The 21,367-nt window shown below is 49.9% G+C and overlaps 1 protein-coding gene across 1 annotated transcript in view; it reads right to left on the reverse strand.

The window, feature by feature from the left end:
- LOC133346192 (brain-specific angiogenesis inhibitor 1-associated protein 2-like) overlaps positions 1-14,279 on the reverse strand; it is a 49,189-nt gene extending 34,910 nt beyond the window's left edge. The window contains 4 exon segments of the mRNA XM_061557689.1: positions 5,401-5,487; positions 6,476-6,551; positions 12,871-13,034; positions 14,179-14,279. Coding sequence (XP_061413673.1) covers positions 5,401-5,487; positions 6,476-6,551; positions 12,871-12,918 — 211 coding nt within the window. The 5' untranslated portion in view covers positions 12,919-13,034; positions 14,179-14,279.
- Positions 14,280-21,367: the final 7,088 nt, after the last annotated feature.

The raw sequence follows: 21,367 nt of genomic DNA on the forward strand, positions 1-21,367 counted from the left end.
CTATACACGACACTATACACTACACTATACACTAACTAACTATACACTACACTATACACTACACTATACACTACACTATACACTACACTATACACTACACTATACACTACACTATACACTACACTACTATACACTATACACTACACACTACACTACTATACACTATACACTACACTATACACTACACTACTATACACTATACACTACACTATACACTACACTATACACTACACTACTATACACTATACACTACACTATACACTACACTATACACTACACTACACTATACACTACACTACTATACACTACACTATACACTACACTATACACTACACTACACTATACACTACACTACTATACACTACACTATACACTACACTACTATACACTACACTTTACACTACACTGTTACAGCCTCACGTGGGTTCTCTGCTGATGCCCCCTCGGCGTGGGACTCTCTAATCCCTCTGCACATCCGCAACATCGCACGCACTCTGACCTCTGCCAATGAACACCTACAGGCCTCTCTCGATGTGTGTTGGCTCGGGGCTTTAGAGAATCCCTGAGCTTGGCTCGACGCGCCTATGAGCTGTCGAATTGTCTGCAAAATGTGTCACGTTATAAAAATCATCATCATCGTCAACTGAAACGCATCTCGATTTAAAACTTTCGTGACTGCAGGGATTCATCTTCTTGGTTCTTTCGGTAAAGTCACGTAGAAGGGAAATAATAAAATAAAAAAATAAAACATAATAAAAAATGTTTTATTTTTATTATTTTATTATTTCCCTTCTATAAATAAAACATAATAAAAGATGTTTTATTTTTATTATTTTATTATTTCCCTTCTACGTGACTTTACCGAATAAAAATAAAACACATTTTATTATGTTTTATTTTTATTATTTTATTATTTCCCTTCTACGTGACTTTACCGACTAAAAATAAAACATATTTTATCACGTTTTATTTTTATTACTTTATTATTTCCCTTCTACGTGACTTTAAACCGAAAGAACCAAGAAGATAAAACGCATCTGTCAATAGCAACACTGTGTGTGTGTGTGACGCTCGAAGCACATACTCCAGGCAAAAGGAACCAGAGGCAATCGCGCAGCTAAGGCCCCGTGGGGGGGGGGGGGGGGGGGTGATGGGAGAGTCGATTTGGGAGCCAGGGTTGACGCCGCAGGTGGTGGACAGGGCAGCGTGGATGGAGGCCTCGGCTGAGTCGCTGCCACCACCCCCCCCCGCACCCACCCCGCGAACAGATTCAGTTGGGAAAAGCGTGCCGATGATGGTTGATTGATATGCAAGAGGTGACTTATTGGGTAATGGGCCCCTCTTTGAAGCAGGTAGAGAAGGGAGGTCAGAGTCTGGTTGAAAGGTGGAAGAAGTTTTGTCCAATCCAGCTGCATCGAAAAAATGTTGCTGAAAAACTTAACAAACAAAACAATATTCGTGCACTTTTTCGATTAAAAGCTTTCGTGACTGCAGGGATTCATATTCTTGCTGTGGTTTTCACACCTGATGATGGTTGCTTGTGTTGCAATCGAAACGTCGTGAGGATTATATTGATCATAAATTTGGAGCTTTCGTGACTGCAGGAATTACTCTTTGGTTCTTTCGGTAAAGTCACGTATAAAGATAAAAACGTCGTATGCTATTATTAAATGTATTATTTTATCTTTATACGTGACTTTACCGAAAGAACCAAAGAGGATTATATAGTTTTATTTTTATTATTTTATAATTTCCCTTCTACGTGACTTTACAGAAAGAACCAAGAATATGAATCATGCCCTTGTTTACACCGTTGGGCCTGATGAGAACCACATTTCTTTTTTGTAAACGAGTTATTTCAGATGACCATTTCATTTCTTTATATTTGTTTAATGAGTGGCCTATGAAGAGTTACACTCACAGCAGCAGAGCAAGTTATAAACTAAACTCAACGCGTTCGTCAAAAATAAAACAGCGCCGTGGCCTTAATAAGGAAGGATGTGTATAAATAGGCGATTATCCAAAAAAAAAAACAAATTAAATATAAAACGCGCTGTTTCACTGCGGTGTCCGGCACGGCACCCCGGGGGGAGGGGGGAGAAGGGGGGGGGGGGGGCACTGATTGTGCGCCGAAGCAAAAAACCAAAAGGGCTCGATTCGGCGCAGCAACCGACTGTCTGTAGAAAGAGAGAGAAAGGGCGAAACGGTGAATCGTTTGTGCACAACAAAACGATTCACGAACGAACGAAAAACCTCGCGAGAGTGCGCGCAGAAATATACGGAGAGACGCGGGGCCCACTGACAAAAAGGCAGTTCTAAAGAAGTTCGTTTTCAATCTACGTGTCTCTACGCATCTCTTTGAATCTACGCCTTTCTATGGGCCTCCGTGTGGCTCCGTTGGATCGATCGTAAATTGTTGACGTGGCGCGAGAGAAGTTCGGCCGTAAGCCGCTTCACAAGAATGACCCTCGGAGGAGCTTGCAGAACAAATTAAGAGCGGCGGACGAATTGCCACGTTGCAGATGCCGAGTTGCGAACTCAACCGAAAAAAAAACGACGACGACAACTGACCGACCAATAAGGAATATAACGGCGGCTCGCGCCGAGTTTCGCTGACCGCACAGGGAGAAGGGGAATCTTAAATCAAGGAAGGATTTTTTTTCGTTAAATTTAAATGCCAGGCGAGAGGCCATTTTAAGGCGAAACCGCGAAACACCCGGGCTCGACCCCAAAAAAGTGAGAGAGATGGCAAAAGCGAGATGACTTCTTAGCGTGGCCGGATCTCGCTGGGCTTGCGTTCAAGAGTGGTTGGCGTTTAAGACCGAAACAGAAGGAGGATTTTGTCCACAAATCTGACTGTCGCCTGATGGTCCTCTCGTTGTTCTTCCCACCAGCCTCCGCTCCATGGGTGTTAGGGGCCCCGCTCATCGGTTGCCCCTGGGCTATGGAACACACTGCCCTTTGAGATCAGATCCGCTGAGTAAATCTGCGCCTTCAAATCTCAATTAAAAACTCATCTGTTCAAAAGGTCTTACAATCTGGCTTGAATTTTCTCTCACTTAGTATATATTTGTCCCTTGAATGCTCTCAATGCTGCCCCTTATGTTTTCTACATGTGCATTGTTATTTTCATGCAATAGTTTTATTTTCAGTATGTATAATATTGAAAACGTTTACTGTGCAGTGCTTTGAGCGTGTGAAGAGTGCCAGATAAATAAAATACATTATTATTGATGAGGCTGCTTGTAATTACCGGCGAAACGTCACGGTAATACGAATTGTAAATGTTGTGGGATCACTCTCCAATACACCGGTGTGCTGAACTAGTAACCAGCTGACACTTTCTGTTTACGTGACAAATCTTACTAATTGGCCGTGTCGGGTAGTGGAGGGTTACGCCACATTTATAAATAACGCGATCTAACCCAAAAACATTTATTATGACTATGGAGCCACACAGTCAACCCACTGCGGTCTGTGCAGGAGGAACAGCGACAGGACACAAACTCTCTCTCTCTCTCTGCTGAAGCCCTCTCACCGTGGCCAGCATCAGCAGACCTCGGCAATTGGCGACATCGAGCGCCTGAGCCGCATCGCCGCCACGCGCACGAACACGACGGCAGTGGGCCCCACCGTGTGCTCAAGTGCGCGTTGCTTGTTCACTTCGAGAGCTAGCTGAGCGACGCGGTAGACCTTGGTGGTGCGTTTCGGTGCGAGAGGGAGCGGTTTCCTTTTTGGTAAAAATATCAACGCAGGCGTTCGTTACTATTTTATTTAATTATTTTTTGTCGCGGTGGGCAGGAGTTCCGTTGCACACAAGCCCGGCCAGGGCCCAGCGAGGGACAGGCTTGACCTTGGGACAGGGAAGGAGGCGAACCATCGGACAAAGACGACGGCAGTCTGGAAAAACAACACATTCCTGCGGAGGGAGCTGGTAGGAACGTTGGGTTGCTCGGTCAATGGCCAGGGTCAACGGCGGCGTGGTGGATTCCGCAAATATGGCCGACTGTGAGGGCGGGCACAAGCCGGCGTGAGTAGGTTAAACGTTGAGTTTTATAAGGGCACCACAGGGTGACCAGACCCTCCCCACCCAGCCCCACCCCTCCAACGCCCCACCGAGCCTCACCGTCCCCACCCAGCCCCTCCCCACCCTCCCTTCTCCACCCAGCCCCACCCCTCCCATTTTTGGATGCACGACGGACGGACGGACACAATAATCCCCTATGGGCTGTGGGAACCAGGTGGTTTCTACCAGTACAAAACACTCTTCTATCCGATATTAGTGAAGCCACTGTGCACCTTTCAATCCAAATTGAAAACCAATTTCTTTAGAACTGCTTTTTAGCATTTAGATTGTTGTCCCACCCCCACCCCCGCCCCTCCGATTATTAGCGTCATTGATGCGAAAGAAATTCAACATTCAGAGAGATACAGACTCTGAGATAGATACGGAGACTCATGAAGCCCCGTGTCGATACAGAGACCTCAGTGGCAGTGCTGGTGCGGTTGTGGCCATACAACCCCGACAAAACGCTGAGCTAATTCGGAGATGGGGCGGTGGCCCTCCCCCCACACCTCCGATGACAATGGTTGGCTACGTACGGTGCAAAAGAAGTCCAACCATACACACGTGCCCAGTTTAGGTGACAAAGTCAAGTTGAATTCCCGGCTCACCGCGGTGCTGATGGCCCGTCGACGGCCCCGTCGGTGGACAACTGGCTGTCAATCTCTGCCCAACTAACCGGTCCATATTTTATCGACCCCCCCCCCCCCCGTCGAAGCTGGTGGGAAGATGGGCTGAGCGAACCCCGCCTCAAAAACACCCGGATTGGAACTCGCGGCCTTCTGGCTACGAACGGCTCGCACAGTCGCTTGGAGCCACCCGGGCCGATAATGGGGAAGTAAAACCCCGATCAGCAACCGTTGGGCAGGGAGCGGTGGCGCCGTGGTTAGCGCAGCGCGCGATAAACCCAGTGCCCTGGAGTTTTGATTCCTCGCCGCCGCGACGAACGGCAAAATAGCGGCGAACGATATCCGAGTCGGTTTCTGGCCATCCGCCAAAAAAAAAAACCTTGCACTGACCAGGGGGGTGAAGTATGGTCAAACGGCCCTTTCGACCGACACGGCGTATTGGAGAGTTTCATCCAGCAGTGGATCGATGAAGGACTGTACGTGTGTTGGTATTAACAAATAGGGTACATTCAAGAGGCTGTGTGCCCCCCACAATCATCCACTCAGCCCCCCAGTGATCCACTCAGCCCCCCCCCCCAGTGATCCACTCAGCCCCCCCCCCCCCCCAGCGATCCACTCAGGCCAATAATTCGCTCTCGGGGGGGGTGAGAGGGAGGGGGGTCCGTGCCCATCATTCCCCCCGCCCCGCGCGTCCCACCACGTACGCACCGAGCTCCCTGGACGCCTGGCTCTCGCTCGCGATCTCTCCCAGCTTGACGAGCGCGTCGAAGTACCCCTTGGCAGCGTGGGTGACTCCTGCAGAGCGGCGGCACGGAGACACTCGGTGAGCGGCGGAGAGAGACAAAGGCGGCTGAGCAGTGTTGCCCCTCGCCCCCCCCCAACAAAGGCAAAGACCCCCCGTATAGCCTTAACAGACTCTAGGGGCAAGTGCTGCGAGCGAGCACCTATGAAGGCCGGAACGGTACACGAGGGGGTGGGTGGCCAGCACCACGCCCGGCCGCCTTTGTCTCCCCAAGTGCCGATGTTTACACACCGCACCAGGTACTCATTTGAGGCCGAGTCGACCTAGGGGAGGCCCAGTACCGGTTGAGATAATCGTCACAGGTGGGAATCGAACCCGGGTCACCAGGTTCATAGCGCAGCGTAGCGCTAACCGCCGCACCACCGCTCCCCCCCCAACACATGTGTGTAAGCTAAAACCAGGGGCGAAGGGGGGGTGTGGGCTTTGTTATCAAATCATCGTGACAGCTGACAACCAAACAGCCTCGACACATTCGCAAGAGCCACCGCGTGGCCCCAAAGAGTAGCCGACAACAACAAAAATGCACGGATAGCAGGCGACGTTTCGGGCGGCGGGCCTCCTTCATTTTGGGTGCCGCGAAAAAGGCGCCGTTCGCTGAACCGTGGCCAACTCAACGTTTTCCTTTTGTAAGGGCCCCACGATGTTCACTGGCGATTGCTCCGAGCTGAGCTGGTGCGTGTACCCTGGACGTGACTGTGTGCAACTTGCGGGGAGCGGCGGTGGCGATTATCCGAACCGGTCCTGGGCCTCGCCTAGGTCGACTCAGCCTCAAATGAGGTCCCGGGTGTGGTGCGTGAACGTCGCCACTCGGGAGACAAGGGCAGTGAGTGTGGTGCCATGCCAGCCGTCATAGGTGCCACTCGCTAACGGCACCGGTCCCTACAGCCTGTTGAGGCTATCCGGGGGATCTTTGCCTCTGTTGTGTGTGTATCCTGTACACGTGCTGTGTGACACGTGTTCTGTACACACACACACACTGACCTGACAGGGCCTTCTCGTAGCACTTGCCCATGGCCACGAAATTCCTCAAGCACGGATTGTATTGCTCCATGATCGTCTGTGGGGTCAGAATTTGACGAGCAAAGTCACTCACTCAACCAGCCAGCCAGCCAGCAAGCCACAACATCACGTACTCGCTCACCCGGCCAAAACACCACTTACTTCACTGACTCACTCACCCACCCGTAACGTTTTCACTCATTCAACTCAGCTACAGTATCGTGCACTCACTTGCCCGCTAACTGATGAACTCTCTTAGCCACAACTTCACTGACTCACCTACTCACTCACCCACTCACCCGGCCACAAATACCACCCACTTCACTGACTCACTCACCCACCCGTTACGTGTTTCACTCATTCACTCAGTTACAGCATCATCCACTCGCTCGCCCGCCCACTCACTCAGCCACAAAATCACCCACTTCATCGACTCATTCACTCACCCATAATTTCACTCATTCACTCAGCTACAACTTCATTCACTAATTCACTCACTCACTCTCTTGCTCGCTCGCTCACCCACTCAGCTACCCGCCCAGCCACTACATTTTCTCAATTACTCATTCACTCGCTCGCTCGCTCAATCATCCATTCATTCACTCGCTCGCTCAACCATCCATTCACTCACTCGCTCGCTCACTCGCACCAGCACATCAAACCGAATCGTTCGGTGATGCTGCTGCGGTGGTGCACAGGCACAGTTAATAATTAATAATACAACACAAACTCAGCACACATTCATCTTCTTGGTTCTTTCGGTAAAGTCACGTAGAATGGAAATAATAAAATAATAAAATAAATCATAATAGAATAATTCTCACGACGTTTCGGCCACAACGCAAGCAGCCGTCCTCGGGTGAAGACCAGGTCTGTCGGGGAGACAGCGTCTGAATGACGCTTTATTATTTCCATTCTACGTGACTTTACCGAAAGAACCAAGAAGATGAATCCCTGCAGTCACGAAAGCTTTAAATCAAAATTCAGCACACATTCGTCAAGAACAATACCGCAGGCGATGATGCTTCAGGTAATGCCCCTTCCTCATTGCGTGTTGTTATAAACAGTGCAACATCGCTCACTCCATTTATTTCTTAATTACAAACGAATTTTCTGGGAGAGTTCCGATTTCAATGACGTGATCTCATAGAGTCCCTGCAGGCACACAATAATAATATGCTACACAGTGGCAGTGGGGGTCGCAAAATGCCGATGTATTACTAATAAACCCCAATGATCCGATCGAAATTAGGGATTTCGATCGGATCATTGGGGGGGGGGGGGAGGGGGGCATGTGCCACCCTCCCCCCCACTGGCTCCGCCAGTGCTGACACTGCTGATGAGACACTGGATGTCAATCACCGGCCCGGAGTTTTTCTTGCACCGAACCAACGCTGCTGAAATGTTGTAAGCCGAGATGGCTGTGGGGTCTGCTGGGATGCGTAAAGCCAGGCTAGTATATATTTTAAGGGGAGACACGTCTAGACGTAAGACGGAGAGACATCGCGTGCCTATCTGCAGTATACTGTCGATTATTTCCACCGTGACCCTAATGATGATTTTTCGATTTAAAGCTTTCGTGACTGCAGGGATTCATCTTCTTGGTTCGTTCGGTAAAGTCACGTAGAAGGAAAATAATAAAATAATAAAAATAAAACATAATAAAATAATTCTCACGACGTTTCGGCCACAACGCAAGCAGTCGTCTTCAGGTGGAGAACAGGTCTGTCGAGAAGACAGAGTCTGAGAAGGCAGAGTCTGCCTTCGAGTAGACAGAGTCCTTCAGACTCTGTCTACTCGACAGACCTGCTCTCCATCTGAGGACGGCTGCTTGCGTTGTGGCCGAAACGTCGTGAGAATTATTTTATTATGTTTCATTTTTATTATTTTATTATTTTCCTTCTAAGTGACTTTACCTAATGATGATTTCGTGTGATGTATGATAAAGGCAAAGATCCCACGTGTAGCCTTAACGGAGGGGCAAGTGCTGCTAGCGAGTGGCACCTGTGATGGCCGGCACGGCACACGAGGGGGTTGGTGCGGCAAATAACCACGCCCGGCCGCCTTTGTCTCCCCCACGTTCATGTCTGAGGCCCAAGAATGATTTTTGTCTCATCCACACTCGAGGCCCTGCTTTGTCTCATGGGCCAGGTTCTGGTGGAAGCGATGAAGGTGATGATGGTGGTGGTCGTGGTGGTTAGTGGTGGTGGTTGTCGTTGATCGTGATGAAGATGAAAACGACGGTGATGCTGGTGGTGGAATTGGAAATGGTTCAAGCATTGATGATGATTTAATTATGACAATGAGTCTAACCGGTGGGAGATGTTGTCGTGATGATGATCACTTGATTTGAAGCTTTCGTGACTGCATGAATTACTATTTGGTTCTTTCAGTAAAGTCACGTAGAAAGAAAATATGATGATTTCTCGTGTTGCAATCGAAACGTCGTATGCTATTATTTAATTATTATTTTCTTTCTACCTACGTGACTTTACCGAAAGCACCAAATAGTGATGATGGCGATGTTGGTCGTGGTATTCATGATTATATAGTACAGTACTGTACTCTTTGCTGCCACCGCTCATGATGATATTTAACATCGGGAGTTTTGATGCTGCTGTTGATATTAATGTTGATAGCTTTTTACAACGTTGCTTCTTGTGCTGTTTCTGCCGATACCGTCACCGATATTGCTGCTGCTGCTGCTGCTTCTTGCTGACGATTGCTGAAAACGAATGTTGATAATTCTAGATTTGAAGCTTTCGTGACTGCAAGGATTCATACTCTTAGGTTGTTTCGGTAAAGTCACGTAGGTAAAAAATTAAAATTTAAATTAATAAAAGTAAAATAAAAATAAAATAAAAATCACGACGTTTTGGAGGCAACACAAGTCTCCGCCATCAGGTGGGACCGTCACAGCTAGATTTGCTGTATCAAGTGAGGCAAATATTAACTTGTAATTAAGATCTTGTATCTTGGAATCTTTGCCTCACTTGATACAGCAAATCTGGCTGTGACGGTCCCACCTGATGACGGAGACTTGTGTTGCCTCCAAAACGTCGTGATTTTTATTTTATTTTACTTTTATTAATTTTAATTTTTTACCTACGTGACTTTACCGAAAAAACCTAATAATATGAATGTTGATAATGTTTACGATGCTGCCACTGTTGCTTTCTGAATGCCACGTGTCAGCCCACTGAACTCCCTTGCTCACATCAGGGGCTTGTAAACACTCCCCCCCCCTCTCTCCACCTCGTCCATCACCCCCACCCCGTCACCCCCTCATTTAAAGAGTGCTTGTGTGCGAAGTGGCCAGCACCACGTCCCTTTCTCACGCCGGCAAAGACAAAGTCCCCCCGTAGAGCCTTCAGCAAGTTGTTGGGGCAAGTGCTGTTCGCGAGCACCTATGAAGGCCGGCACGGCACACGAGGGGGTGAGTGGCCAACACCACGCCCGGCCGCCTTTGTCTCCCCAGTGGCGATGTTGACTACACATCGCACCAAGGACTAATTTGAGGCTGTGTCGACCTAGGGGAGGCCCAGGACCGGTCACCGGTGTTGGCCGTGAGCGGGAAATCGAACCGAGGTGGCCAGGTTCGTAGCGCAGCGTAGCGCTAACCGCTGCACCACCACGCACGCACGCGAATATTTGAGCTGTAGCGGCGTTAGCAACACGGCAGATGGCGATGACGACAATGATCAAGTCGGGATGACAATGCCGCGGTGACTTATCGGCGCGCCGAGCGGCCGCAGATTAAACTCCGTCTCCCCGACCCATCGGTTGCGCGCGTCTTAAATATTCCCAACCTCTCGCTCAAATCAACCTCGCAGCCTCTGCCCACCCAACGTGCACTTCGCGGTCATTAGATCGGATCGGTCGCGCGTGTGGTGGTGGTGGGGTCAAGTGCGGGGACGCCCACCACCTCTTCCAAGGCGTCTGGTCGGTGTGGAAGAGGAGGTGGACACTCCGCCTAGAGACTCCCGTGTAGCGGAGGCGCCGTCCAGCCGTCAGCAGTGGCGTGAGCTGAGCCGTTGCAGGGCCTGCGCCTTTAACCCCCCCTTGATCAAAGGGCTCGTGGGGAAAGCCCAAACAGCTCTAGGGCGAAGAGCGTGATGTTAGTTCGGAGTGTTGCTCTCTTCGAGTGGTTCCTCTTGACGATGAAACAAAAAACACCCCCACCCGCCCTGCGCGCACACTCGACAATAGTGGCAATTCCACGTTGCTATGGTTTGTTCGGGGAGGTTTAAAAGGAAATAAGTCACGTGCTGTGTTGCTGAGCGCAGGCCCGTTGGCCCAAAACGTCAAGGAGCCCAGCAACAAGCAGCACGAGCGGACGTGCAATGGCCACGAGTTGAATGCGTTGCTTGAGTTGAGCGACGTTTGTTAGTAAAGGGGCGGGCGGGGGGCATTGTGAAGCGGTGCGGGGTGAGGGGAGACGGAGAAATGTGGTGACCTGCGGTGTGGTGAGTGGGTGGGTGTGGTTGTGAGTGGGTGAGTGGGTGAGTGCGTTCTTGTGACCTGCAGTGTGGTGAGTGGGTGGGTGGAGTTGTGAGTGGGTGAGTGTGTTGTTGAGACCTGCAGTGTGGTGAGTGGGTGGGTGGGTGTGGTTGTGAGTGGGTGAGTGGGTGAGTGCGTTCTTGTGACCTGCAGTGTGGTGAGTGGGTGGGGTTGTGAGTGGGTGAGTGCGTTCTTGTGACCTGCAGTGTGGTGAGTGGGTGGGGTTGTGAGTGGGTGAGTGGGTGAGTGTGTTGTTGTGACCTACAGTGTGGTGAGTGGGTGGGTGGGTGAGGTTGTGAGTGGGTGAGTGTGTTGTTGTGACCTGCAGTGTGGTGAGTGGGTGGGTGGGGTTGTGAGTGGGTGAGTGGGTGAGTGTGTTGTTGTGACCTGCAGTGTGGTGAGTGGGTGGGTGGATGGGGTTGTGAGCGGGTGAGTGGGTGAGTGCGTTCTTGTGACCTGCAGTGTGGTGGGTGGGGTTGTGAGTGGGTGAGTGGGTGAGTGCGTTCTTGTGACCTGCAGTGTGGTGAGTGGGTGGGTGGGTGGGGTTGTGAGTGGGTGAGTGGGTGAGTGCGTTCTTGTGACCTGCAGTGTGGTGAGTGGGTGGGGTTGTGGGTGGGGGAGTGGGTGAGTGTGTTGTTGTGACCTACAGTGTGGTGAGTGGGTGGGTGGGGTTGTGGGTGGGTGAGTGTGTTGTTGTGACCTGCAGTGTGGTGAGTGGGTTTGTAAGTGGGTGAATGGCTAAGTGGGTGAGTGCATTCTTGTGACCTGCGGGGTTGTGAGTGGGTGAGTGGGTGGGGTTGTGAGTGCGTTCTTGTGACCTGCAGTGTGGTGAGTGGGTGGGATTGTGAGTGGGTGAGTGGGTAAGTGGGTGTGTTGTTGTGACCTTCAGTGTGGTGAATGGGTGGGTGAATGGGCGGGTGAGCGAGTGAGTGAATCGTTGAGTAGGTAAGGGGGTGAGTGCGTTGTTGTGACCTGCAGTGTGGTGAGCGGGTGGAGGAATCAATGAGTGAAGTTCGTGAGTAAAATGAAGAAACCATTGTAGCAGCGATGGAAAAGCGACGAAGAGGTGACGGACCGTCATTGATGAGACACAAGAAAATTGTGACTTCGCACAAATTGGTACTGATTTTATCCCAAGTTGGTTGAGCGTCAAGTGGGCTTTCCGCAGGCCACATCGTGGCTAGAAGGGATGGCCACGATGATGATGGCATATGAACAAGACGGATGATGGCAGATGAACAAGACGAATGATGGAATGCCAGCCAAGGGCGACCTGCGTGGAGATGGAACGGTGTGAGCAGTTGCAGGAGTGAGACTGTGAGTGGTGATGACGCTGTGGTGGGGGGGCTTCATCTAGCAGTGGATAGACCACGGCTGATAGTGATAATATGAAGGTGATGATTGATGTACATTACGGATGATAGCCAAAGTCGGCCACCAGATGGAATTTTAATATCAACACTGGGAAGACAAAGGCGGTTGGGTGTGGTGCTAGTCACACTACTTCCTTCTGTGTTGCGTTGACAAGCACAACAAAGATCCCCCATATAGCCTTGAACAGCCTTGGGGCAAGTGCTGTTAGCGACCACACAAATACACACATACAACAGCATCAGCAGCCACTAAGTTGTGGTGACGTAATTGCGGCACTTGTGCCAGGCTAGGTGCACCTTAAGGCAACGTGAAATGTCGAAGGCTCGCTGCTGGCAAGGAGGTCACAAAGACAAAGGTCCCCCATATAGCCTTAGTAGACTGTAGGGGCAAGTGCTGTTAGCGAGCACCTATAAAGAAGGTCACACACACGCACGCACGCACACACACACGCGCATACACACACACACGCGCACACGCACACACGCACACACACACGCACGCACCTTATAGGCGTTCTCCGTCAGTTTGGCAGCCTCTTCGACTGGAGACATGGTGGTGGTGGTGATGGTGGTGATGATGGTGGTTGTGGTGGTGTAGGTTCGAGTCTCGGTGGAGGCGTCGAGCCCAGTATTCTCTCTCTCCTCCCACCTTCCCTTGGAAGCAGAGGCTACCAGCAGTAGCAACACAGTCAGTAGCAGCACTCCAAGTACAAGCAGCAGTGCATCAATCTACAGGCAGCAGCAGCAGAGGCAGTACACTTACAGGTAGCAGTACAACTAGCAGTGGATGTACATCTACCAATAGCAGTAGACCTACCATCAGCAGTACACCTACTACGATTAGCAGCACACTTAACATTAGCAGTACACTCAGCTGCGTGCCGGCAGATCACGAGACACGAGTCACAGCGGGAGTCGTTAGAACACCAAACACAGAGATGCTCGAGGCGGCGAAGTTGAATGATGGTGATGCTTGTGATAATGCTAAGATGATGATATGCTAACGACGATTACGGTGTGACGGCGATGATGATTGCGATGATGGTGATGATGATTGCGAGGTGATGGTTATGATGGAAATTCCAACATCTATCGTGAAATTATGGTGGCGTTGACTCTGGTATGACGACGAAAACGATTAAACGATGATTACATTCTTGATTTGAAGCTTTCGTGACTGCAGGAATCGATACTATTTGATTCTTTCGGTAAAGTCACGTAGGTATAAAATAAAAGTTTATTTTATTGATGATATGCTAACGACGAAAATGTTATTTTATACCTAGGTGACTTTACTGATTATTACATTCTGAGGATACTGATTATGATGATTACAATAAGATGATTATGCTATGACTATAAGTCGACGATATTGCAAAAGACAATGCACCACACCTTAAAATAAACAATTGTTTAACAGAAAACATGGTATGGTATATACGACGTTAACAGCGATGTAATTACGAAGATGAACATTCCAACACTAATCACGATATTCTGATGCTGATGATGCTGATGATGATTTTCTAATGAAAAAAATGTGATGCAAACTCCATCTGTTATTTAAAAAAACTGCCAATCAGCGGTAAACGATATTGGCGATGCTGCCGAAATTGGCATTTGGTGCGCATTCACAATCGACACAACAACAAAAAAACACGACTCCTAAAACATTTCGTCATTCAAACCGCGTGGCCTTAGCTTAAACAAACATATCATGGGTGACGTTTCGGGCAATATCCCTTCTTGGGCAGAGAGCACATCATGAGCGAAACAAACAAACAAAGAAATAAATAGCGTTCTGTTGCTCACCTAACGGACCGAGCCTCACTCCCAGATCCCCTGTTCCATGCGGTCCGCTCAGATCGATACTCACCCAACCCTCGCTCGCTCCGCGGAGTGGGAGACGCGGGGAGGGGAGGGGCTGGTGGGGGGGGTGGATGGGAGGGGCTGGGGGGAGGCGGAGAAATGGGGGGAGGGGGCGGTAAGGGTGGTGAAGGGTGGAGAGGGGAGGGGTGAGAAAGGGGGTGGAGGGGGGGGGTTCAGAGGGAGGGTGGAGGGCACGATAAGGATTGAGGGGAGGGGGATTGGTGGTAGTGGGTGTAGAGGGGAGGGGTGAGAAGGGGGAGGGGCGGTAAGGGTGGTGGAGGGTAGAGAGGGAGGGAGGCGATAAGGATTCAGGGGTGGAAAGGGGGATTGAGGGGAGGGGCTGGGTGGTCTGGGTGGAGCGGGGTGAGAAAGGGGAGGGGTGAGGGAGATGCAGGGTGCGGAGGTGATGGGCCCGTGTGCGTCTGTGTCTGTGTGTGGGGGTACAGCTGGTGCATCTGCCAGTCACCTCGGTACCTTGCTGGGTCTGTCCCCCGTGACGACCTCCTGTCAGCGAGCCTTCGGCACTTCGCGTGGCCTCAAAAGTGCACCTAGCCTGGCACTGGCGCCGTGGTGACGTCACCGCCACTTCGTGGCGATTGGTGGGTGTTGTTGTTGTTGTTGTGCGACGATACTTTGAGTCGCACGTGGTGTAACTCTCATTGTGCTAATCCCACGTCGCAGTGGGATTAAGCCGGGATAATTGAATAGAAGATTATAATATTTATTCACACTGTAGGAGGAATCCGATGAGCTATGAAGCTCTTTTTCAGATGTCCAGTAGGGGCGAGTAAACCCGTTACAAAAACGCGATAGTGTAGAAGAGACGCCGCGGTGGCTAGGAGATGTTAACTATCTCGCCTGGTGTGCAGGAGGTCGTGGGTTCGATCTGGACCCTGACGCCTGCTGCTGTATATTTGGAGTTTGCGTGTCTCTCTATCTCCCCGTAGAGATGTTAACTACCTCGCCTGGTATGCAGGAGGTCGTGGCTTCTATCTGGACCCTGACGCCTGCTGCTGTATATTTGGAGTTTGCGTGTCTCTCTATCTCCCCGTAGAGATGTTAACTACCTCGCCTGGTGTGCAGGAGGTCGTGGCTTCTATCTGGACCCTGACGCCTGCTGCTGTATATTTGGAGTTTGCGTGTCTCTCTATCTCCCCGTAGAGATGTTAACTACCTCGCCTGGTATGCAGGAGGTCGTGGCTTCTATCTGGACCCTGACGCCTGCTGCTGTATATTTGGAGTTTGCGTGTCTCTCTATCTCCCCGTAGAGATGTTAACTACCTCGTCTGGTATGCAGGAGGTCGTGGCTTCTATCTGGACCCTGACGCCTGCTGCTGTATATTTGGAGTTTGCGTGTCTCTCTATCTCCCCGTAGAGATGTTAACTACCTCGCCTGGTATGCAGGAGGTCGTGGCTTCTATCTGGACCCTGACGCCTGCTGCTGTATATTTGGAGTTTGCGTGTCTCTCTATCTCTCCGTAGAGATGTTAACTACCTCGTCTGGTATGCAGGAGGTCGTGGCTTCTATCTGGACCCTGACGCCTGCTGCTGTATATTTGGAGTTTGCGTGTCTCTCTATCTCCCCGTAGAGATGTTAACTACCTCGCCTGGTGTGCAGGAGGTCGTGGGTTCGATCTGGACCCTGATGCCTGCTGCTGTATATTTGGAGTTTAAGTGTCTCGCTCTCTCTCCCCGTGACCACATGGATTTTTTTCTGGGGCCTCCCGTTTTTCCCTACACATTTATTGCAGCCAGGTCGCTTCTGAAAAAAAAACACAGAGCTATTGAATATTGCTCAGTAGGCCTTACCAGGTGGTAAAAAAAATTCTGAACGTCTAACAACGTGGGCACCACGAGGAATGAATGACAGGACCTGCAACAACACCACCAGCAACGCACCACGTGGGGGAGACGAGATTATTTTGTAAGTTTTGTTGATACAACTCGCTGGCCAGCCTCGGCTGGACATCTGTGTGAGAAAACAAAACCACTCTCTATTTAAAGCTTTCGTGACTGCAGGGATTCATCTTCTTGGTTCTTTCGGTAAAGTCACGTAGAAGGGAAGTAATAAAATAAGAAAAATAAAACATAATAAAATAATTCTCACGACGTTTCGGCCACAACGCAAGCAGCCGTCCTGAGGACTGAGGACGGCTGCTTGCGTTGTGGCCGAAACGTCGTGAGAATTATTTTATGTCTTATTTTTATTATTTTATTACTTCCCTTCTATGTGACTTTACCGAAAGAACCAAGAAGAAAAAAAAACAATCTCCATAGCTCATCGGATTCCTCCAGAATAAACAAAGATTGTGATTCTGAAAGGTCGAAAACTTTACTCGAGTTTTTGTTGTTGAAAGCCATTTTCGGGAGAGACTCCAATCGATGAAAGCAATACACAGAAAACAAAATGCACACACGGAACGATCACGCGCGCGCGCGCGAGAGAGAGAGCGCGAAAAAAAGCGCCGTTCAGTTCAATATTTGATCATCTTTCGTCGGGGAGCGATAGCCATCGGACGCCGCCGCGGTTCGATTACGAAGAGGAACAACCGCTGTGGGTTTCTGTGCACGATGCACTCCCGTGAGCGCGGGGGGGGGGTGGGGGGTGGACCCGGACACCAGAACGCTCGCAACCCTGGCCATCGGCACGCAAGGCAGCAGTGCCGGACGAAGCCAGTGCCGGGGCCTGTCGTAGCAGATGTTGTTATAAAGGGGGCCTTAAATAAAAAAAAATACTTAAACACTAATTTGTAACTTGCATAGTAAAGTAATCGTATTTTTTCATTTGCTATACGGCCAAATAATACGACAAATCGTTCAACTTAAACACCCAGTCGCTCATAAAAGTTGAAGGCGGTATAGTACTAGAGTAATAGAGCAAGTGCAGAATCACTGAACTGGAATTGAGAGCTTGAAAGCATTTAGCGCGGGGCCCTTGAAAGTGCGGGGCCCGTAGCTACTACATATGTAGTAGCTCCTACATATGTAGCTACTTGTGCTACTAGGATCATCCGGCACAGGCAGGCAGGCACGCAGGCATGGTGGCTCTCGACTCGGGGAGGCAGCAGAGTTGTCGCGGCGACGTTCGGCCCGAAATGTGGGCTGACAGACGCAACCCAAAACGCACGGGTCTCCTTGCGGCAGGAGCAGCTGTGACACGGGTGACACGGGTGGGGTGGTGGCGGTGGTTCGAGGAAGTTTCTCAGCTTTTTAAATCCTTTATATTAAGTTCACTTGCTTGCTTGCTTGCGTGCTTGCTTGCTTACGACCGTGCAAATCTTTCGATCGTTTTTTAACCCACTTCCCGTGATCCAATCGAGCTGACATTTTCCACACAGACTCGTTGTGCGTGACAATTAATTTTCGTGAAAATTTTTTTTCAAAATTTTACACTGTTTCGGGAATTCTTTAAAAATATTTAATTACCAATTGCTTAATGCTGGCAGACAATCATCTGACCCATATGTGGCAGCCATCTCAAGCCAGAGGACGAGAGGACTCTAGCCGCCACGCATATAAAGGATTTAGAGTGAAAAACTTTGTTTTTACGGGTTAATTTTATTTTCAACGGTGACAAAATTATTCCGAAACGTTACCGTCGGTCACACGACAAATAAGCAGGGCTATCGTTTTTTTTGGTAAATCAAACAATGGGGGTTTGTAAACTAAAGACACGTGTGTATGCTTCAACTTCTTTCGCACCGTACGTAGTAGCCAACCGTGCAAATTGAAGGTGCGGGGGGGGGGGAAGTCCCTCACCCACCCCGTCTCTGAATAATCCCGAAACAATGTAAACGCGTGTGACCTGGTAACAGAAGATAAAAAAAGTCGTTTTTGTATGTACAGTACAACCTTGGATTGCGAGCATAATTCGTGTTTGTGTAATGCAAAGCACTCGTATATCAGTTGTGATCACGTGACGCTCGGCAGACAAAGCGTATACACGCGCTACTCGTATTGCAAGACCTCGCTCGTTTATCAAATTAATATTTAAAACATTTTGCTCGTCTTGCAAAACACTCGCAGACCAAGTTACTCGCAATCCAAGGTTTTGAAATTCTTTCGCACCGTACGTAGCCAACCGTGTTCTGATCGGAGGCGCGGGGCAAGGGCCCACACCAGAGGCCGCAATCGGGTACCCGATACCCGTACCCTACCCGATACCCGGCTACCTGTACCCGGCCGGGTACGGGTACCGGTTTGCGACCCTGGTGCGGCCGGGTACGGGTACGGGTAGGCCGTGAGTCACTGGTGAGTAACTGTTTGTCACTCATTTCGGGTAGGGTACGGTTCATCTTCTTGGTTCTTTCGGTAAAGTCACGTAGAAGGGAAGTAATAAAATAATAAAAATAAAACATAATAATTTTACATAATAATTTTTAATAATTTTAAACATAATAATTTTAAAAATACAACATAATAAAATTATTATAAATTTTATTATAAACATAATAATTTTATTATGTTTATAATAAAATTTATAATAATTTTACATAATAAAATTATTATAAATTTTATTATAAACAAAATAATTTTATTATGTTTATAATAAAATTTATAATAATTTTATTATGTTTTATTTTTATTATTTTATTGTTTCCCTTCTACGTGACTTTACCGAAAGAACCAAGAAGATGAATCCCTGCAGTCACGAAAGCTTTAAATCGAAATTTAGGGTACGGTTAGCGACCCTGGCGCGGCCGGGTACGGGTAAGGAATCAAAACCCGTTTGCGACCTCTGGCCCACACCCCCCCCCTCTCCGTTCTCTGAATTAGCCCAGCGTGTTGTCGGGACGCCGCTGCGAAGCGAGTGTGTACCGCCCTCTAGCGAAATCGCTGCCTTGCCAAGAACTGCGCGCTTCCTCAGCCGGTGGGCGCAAGAAACGTCGTCTGTTTTTCTTCTTCTTCTTGTTCAGAAGTACGGCGCAGGCATGGGCACCGTGCAGGAGAAATTTCGGAGGCGCGGGGAAATGTTGGTGCCACGACGCAGCCAGATGATACACCACGTGACGCGCCGCACGCCGAACATTGCGTCGACTGGAGGTGGCCAGGACTTGCGATCGCCCTCCGTCTCTCTCTGTCTCTCTCTCTGTCTCTCTCTTTGTCTCTCTCTTTGTCTCTCTCTTTGTCTCTCTCTCTGTCTCTCTGGCGTCGGCAATGACCACCACCACGTGACTTTTCTTCCTTTGTTGTGCGCGGTGCATTTATCGCCACAGCGCGTGGATTTATAGCGTTTATTTGTTTGCTGGTGACCGTGAATTTCATATCGGAATCGCCACCAGTGCTGTTGCTGCTGGCAGCAATAAAAGTTGTTTAAAAGTCAAAAGTCTCTCTCTCTCTGTCTCTCTCTCCGGCGGGTGGGTGGAGGCCAGCACACGGAGAGGGGGGCGGGGGATAAGGGGGAGCCCCCCGCCATACCAAAAAAATGTTGACAACCGCTGGATAAAAAATTGCTTTGTGGTGCACAGTTTGGCAGCTGGCTCAACAATGACATCGTGACGGGCGGTACATTTGTTTGTAAATGGTGCACGTTTTTTATTGTAATTCTGTCCCCCTCCTCCCCCCCGTTCGTTGTGTTTTTGTACAATTGGTGACCAAGGTCGCTCTTGCAAATGTGACTCTATGACTCTATATCCTGGTCTCACACGAATTCTCACCCTGGTTAAACAAAAACACATTCATGCGGAGGGAGCTGGTAGGAACGTTGGGTTGCTCGGTCAATGGCCAGGGTCAACGGCGGCGTGGTGTATTCCGCAAATATGCCCGACTGTGAGGGCGGGCACAAGCCGGCGTGAGTAGGATAAACGTTGAGTTTTATAAGGGCACCACGGGGTGACCAGCCTCTCCCCACCCAGCCCCACCCCTCCCCACCCAGCCCCTCCCTGCACGACAAACACAATAATCCCCTGTGGGCTGGTGTAACCAGGAGGTTCCTACCAGTATAATTACAAAATCAACTGAGAACTTGTTGTAACCCAGGTCTGCGGTGAAAGAGAGAAAGCAACACATGAACGACAACCCTGGCTGTGTCGGGTGGTGGCAGGTTTAATGACACATTTATATATTTACGCGATCTAACAAAAAAAAAACCCGCATCATGAAACCGTATCTCAGTCTGCGTTGTGGGAAGCCCCCTCCCTCCGGCAGCGACGTCAGGCCGGGAATCGGCCACGCTCCGCCAACAGGGTTCCGGCGCGAGACGGCACATCTTCCCACCTCGCGATGACGGTAGCACTTTGTTCGGGAGAACGATGGGGGCCTTTCGGAGAGGAAGAACTGCAAGATTGTACATTTGTTTTTGGTCACAGGGGCAGAGTTTAGGCGCCATGCTGACGCAGATGCTAACTGGCATCTGATCAAAGTCACCCGGTTTGCGCCCGAAAACCCGTCGGCTCTTCGAAGCCAAGCAAGGTTTGAGCCTGGGCAGCGCGTGGGTGGCGGGTGATCGCCACGACGCGCCACGCTGTGGGCAGCAGAGGGCAGTGCAGAACCGTACTGCTCTGCTCCCACGCCGATGCCACGCACCTTCACCACAGCCCGCACTGACCGGCGTGGTGAAGTATGGTCGCGTAAACCCCACGACCCACACGGCGTGGGGAGCGGGGGCCCTCATCCAGCAGTGGATTGACGAAAAAAGGCATGTGCATGTACACACGGAGATTACGTTCTGCCGGAACAATCCAGAACGCCGTTCCGAGAATCATTTTGGCGCCCAATATCGGTCCGATTATCGTGATAAAGGGTACAATAATAATCTTATATTAGTGTCCCCTATAGTCCTATACAAACGTGGGCTGTGATCAGGTTTATAAAAAGCTGTTCATAGGATTATAGGGCAATGAAGGAGTATTACAGATAGGCGTAACGTATAGTCTGGTGGTAGTGCCTTACGCAAAATAATCCAGACTCCAAGCCAAGCCTTGCAGCGCTCTGGAAAGCATCGGGTGGGAAATTAAACCCCCGGTGGCGCTCTGACAACGAAATAATGAACACGCGCACAGCAGTTCACTCGCGTATCACACCGTGGCTGGCACAATGGCCCTTATCGCTGCCTATAAAACACTCTCATTCTGTCCCACACACAGGCCCCCCACCCCCCCTAGCCCCCCACTCTCACTCCGTCCCACACACA

The sequence above is a fragment of the Lethenteron reissneri genome, chromosome 3 (assembly GCF_015708825.2).
Source record: "Lethenteron reissneri isolate LAM-NWPU_2019-01 chromosome 3, ASM1570882v1, whole genome shotgun sequence".
In the NCBI taxonomy this organism is placed as follows: domain Eukaryota; kingdom Metazoa; phylum Chordata; class Hyperoartia; order Petromyzontiformes; family Petromyzontidae; genus Lethenteron; species Lethenteron reissneri.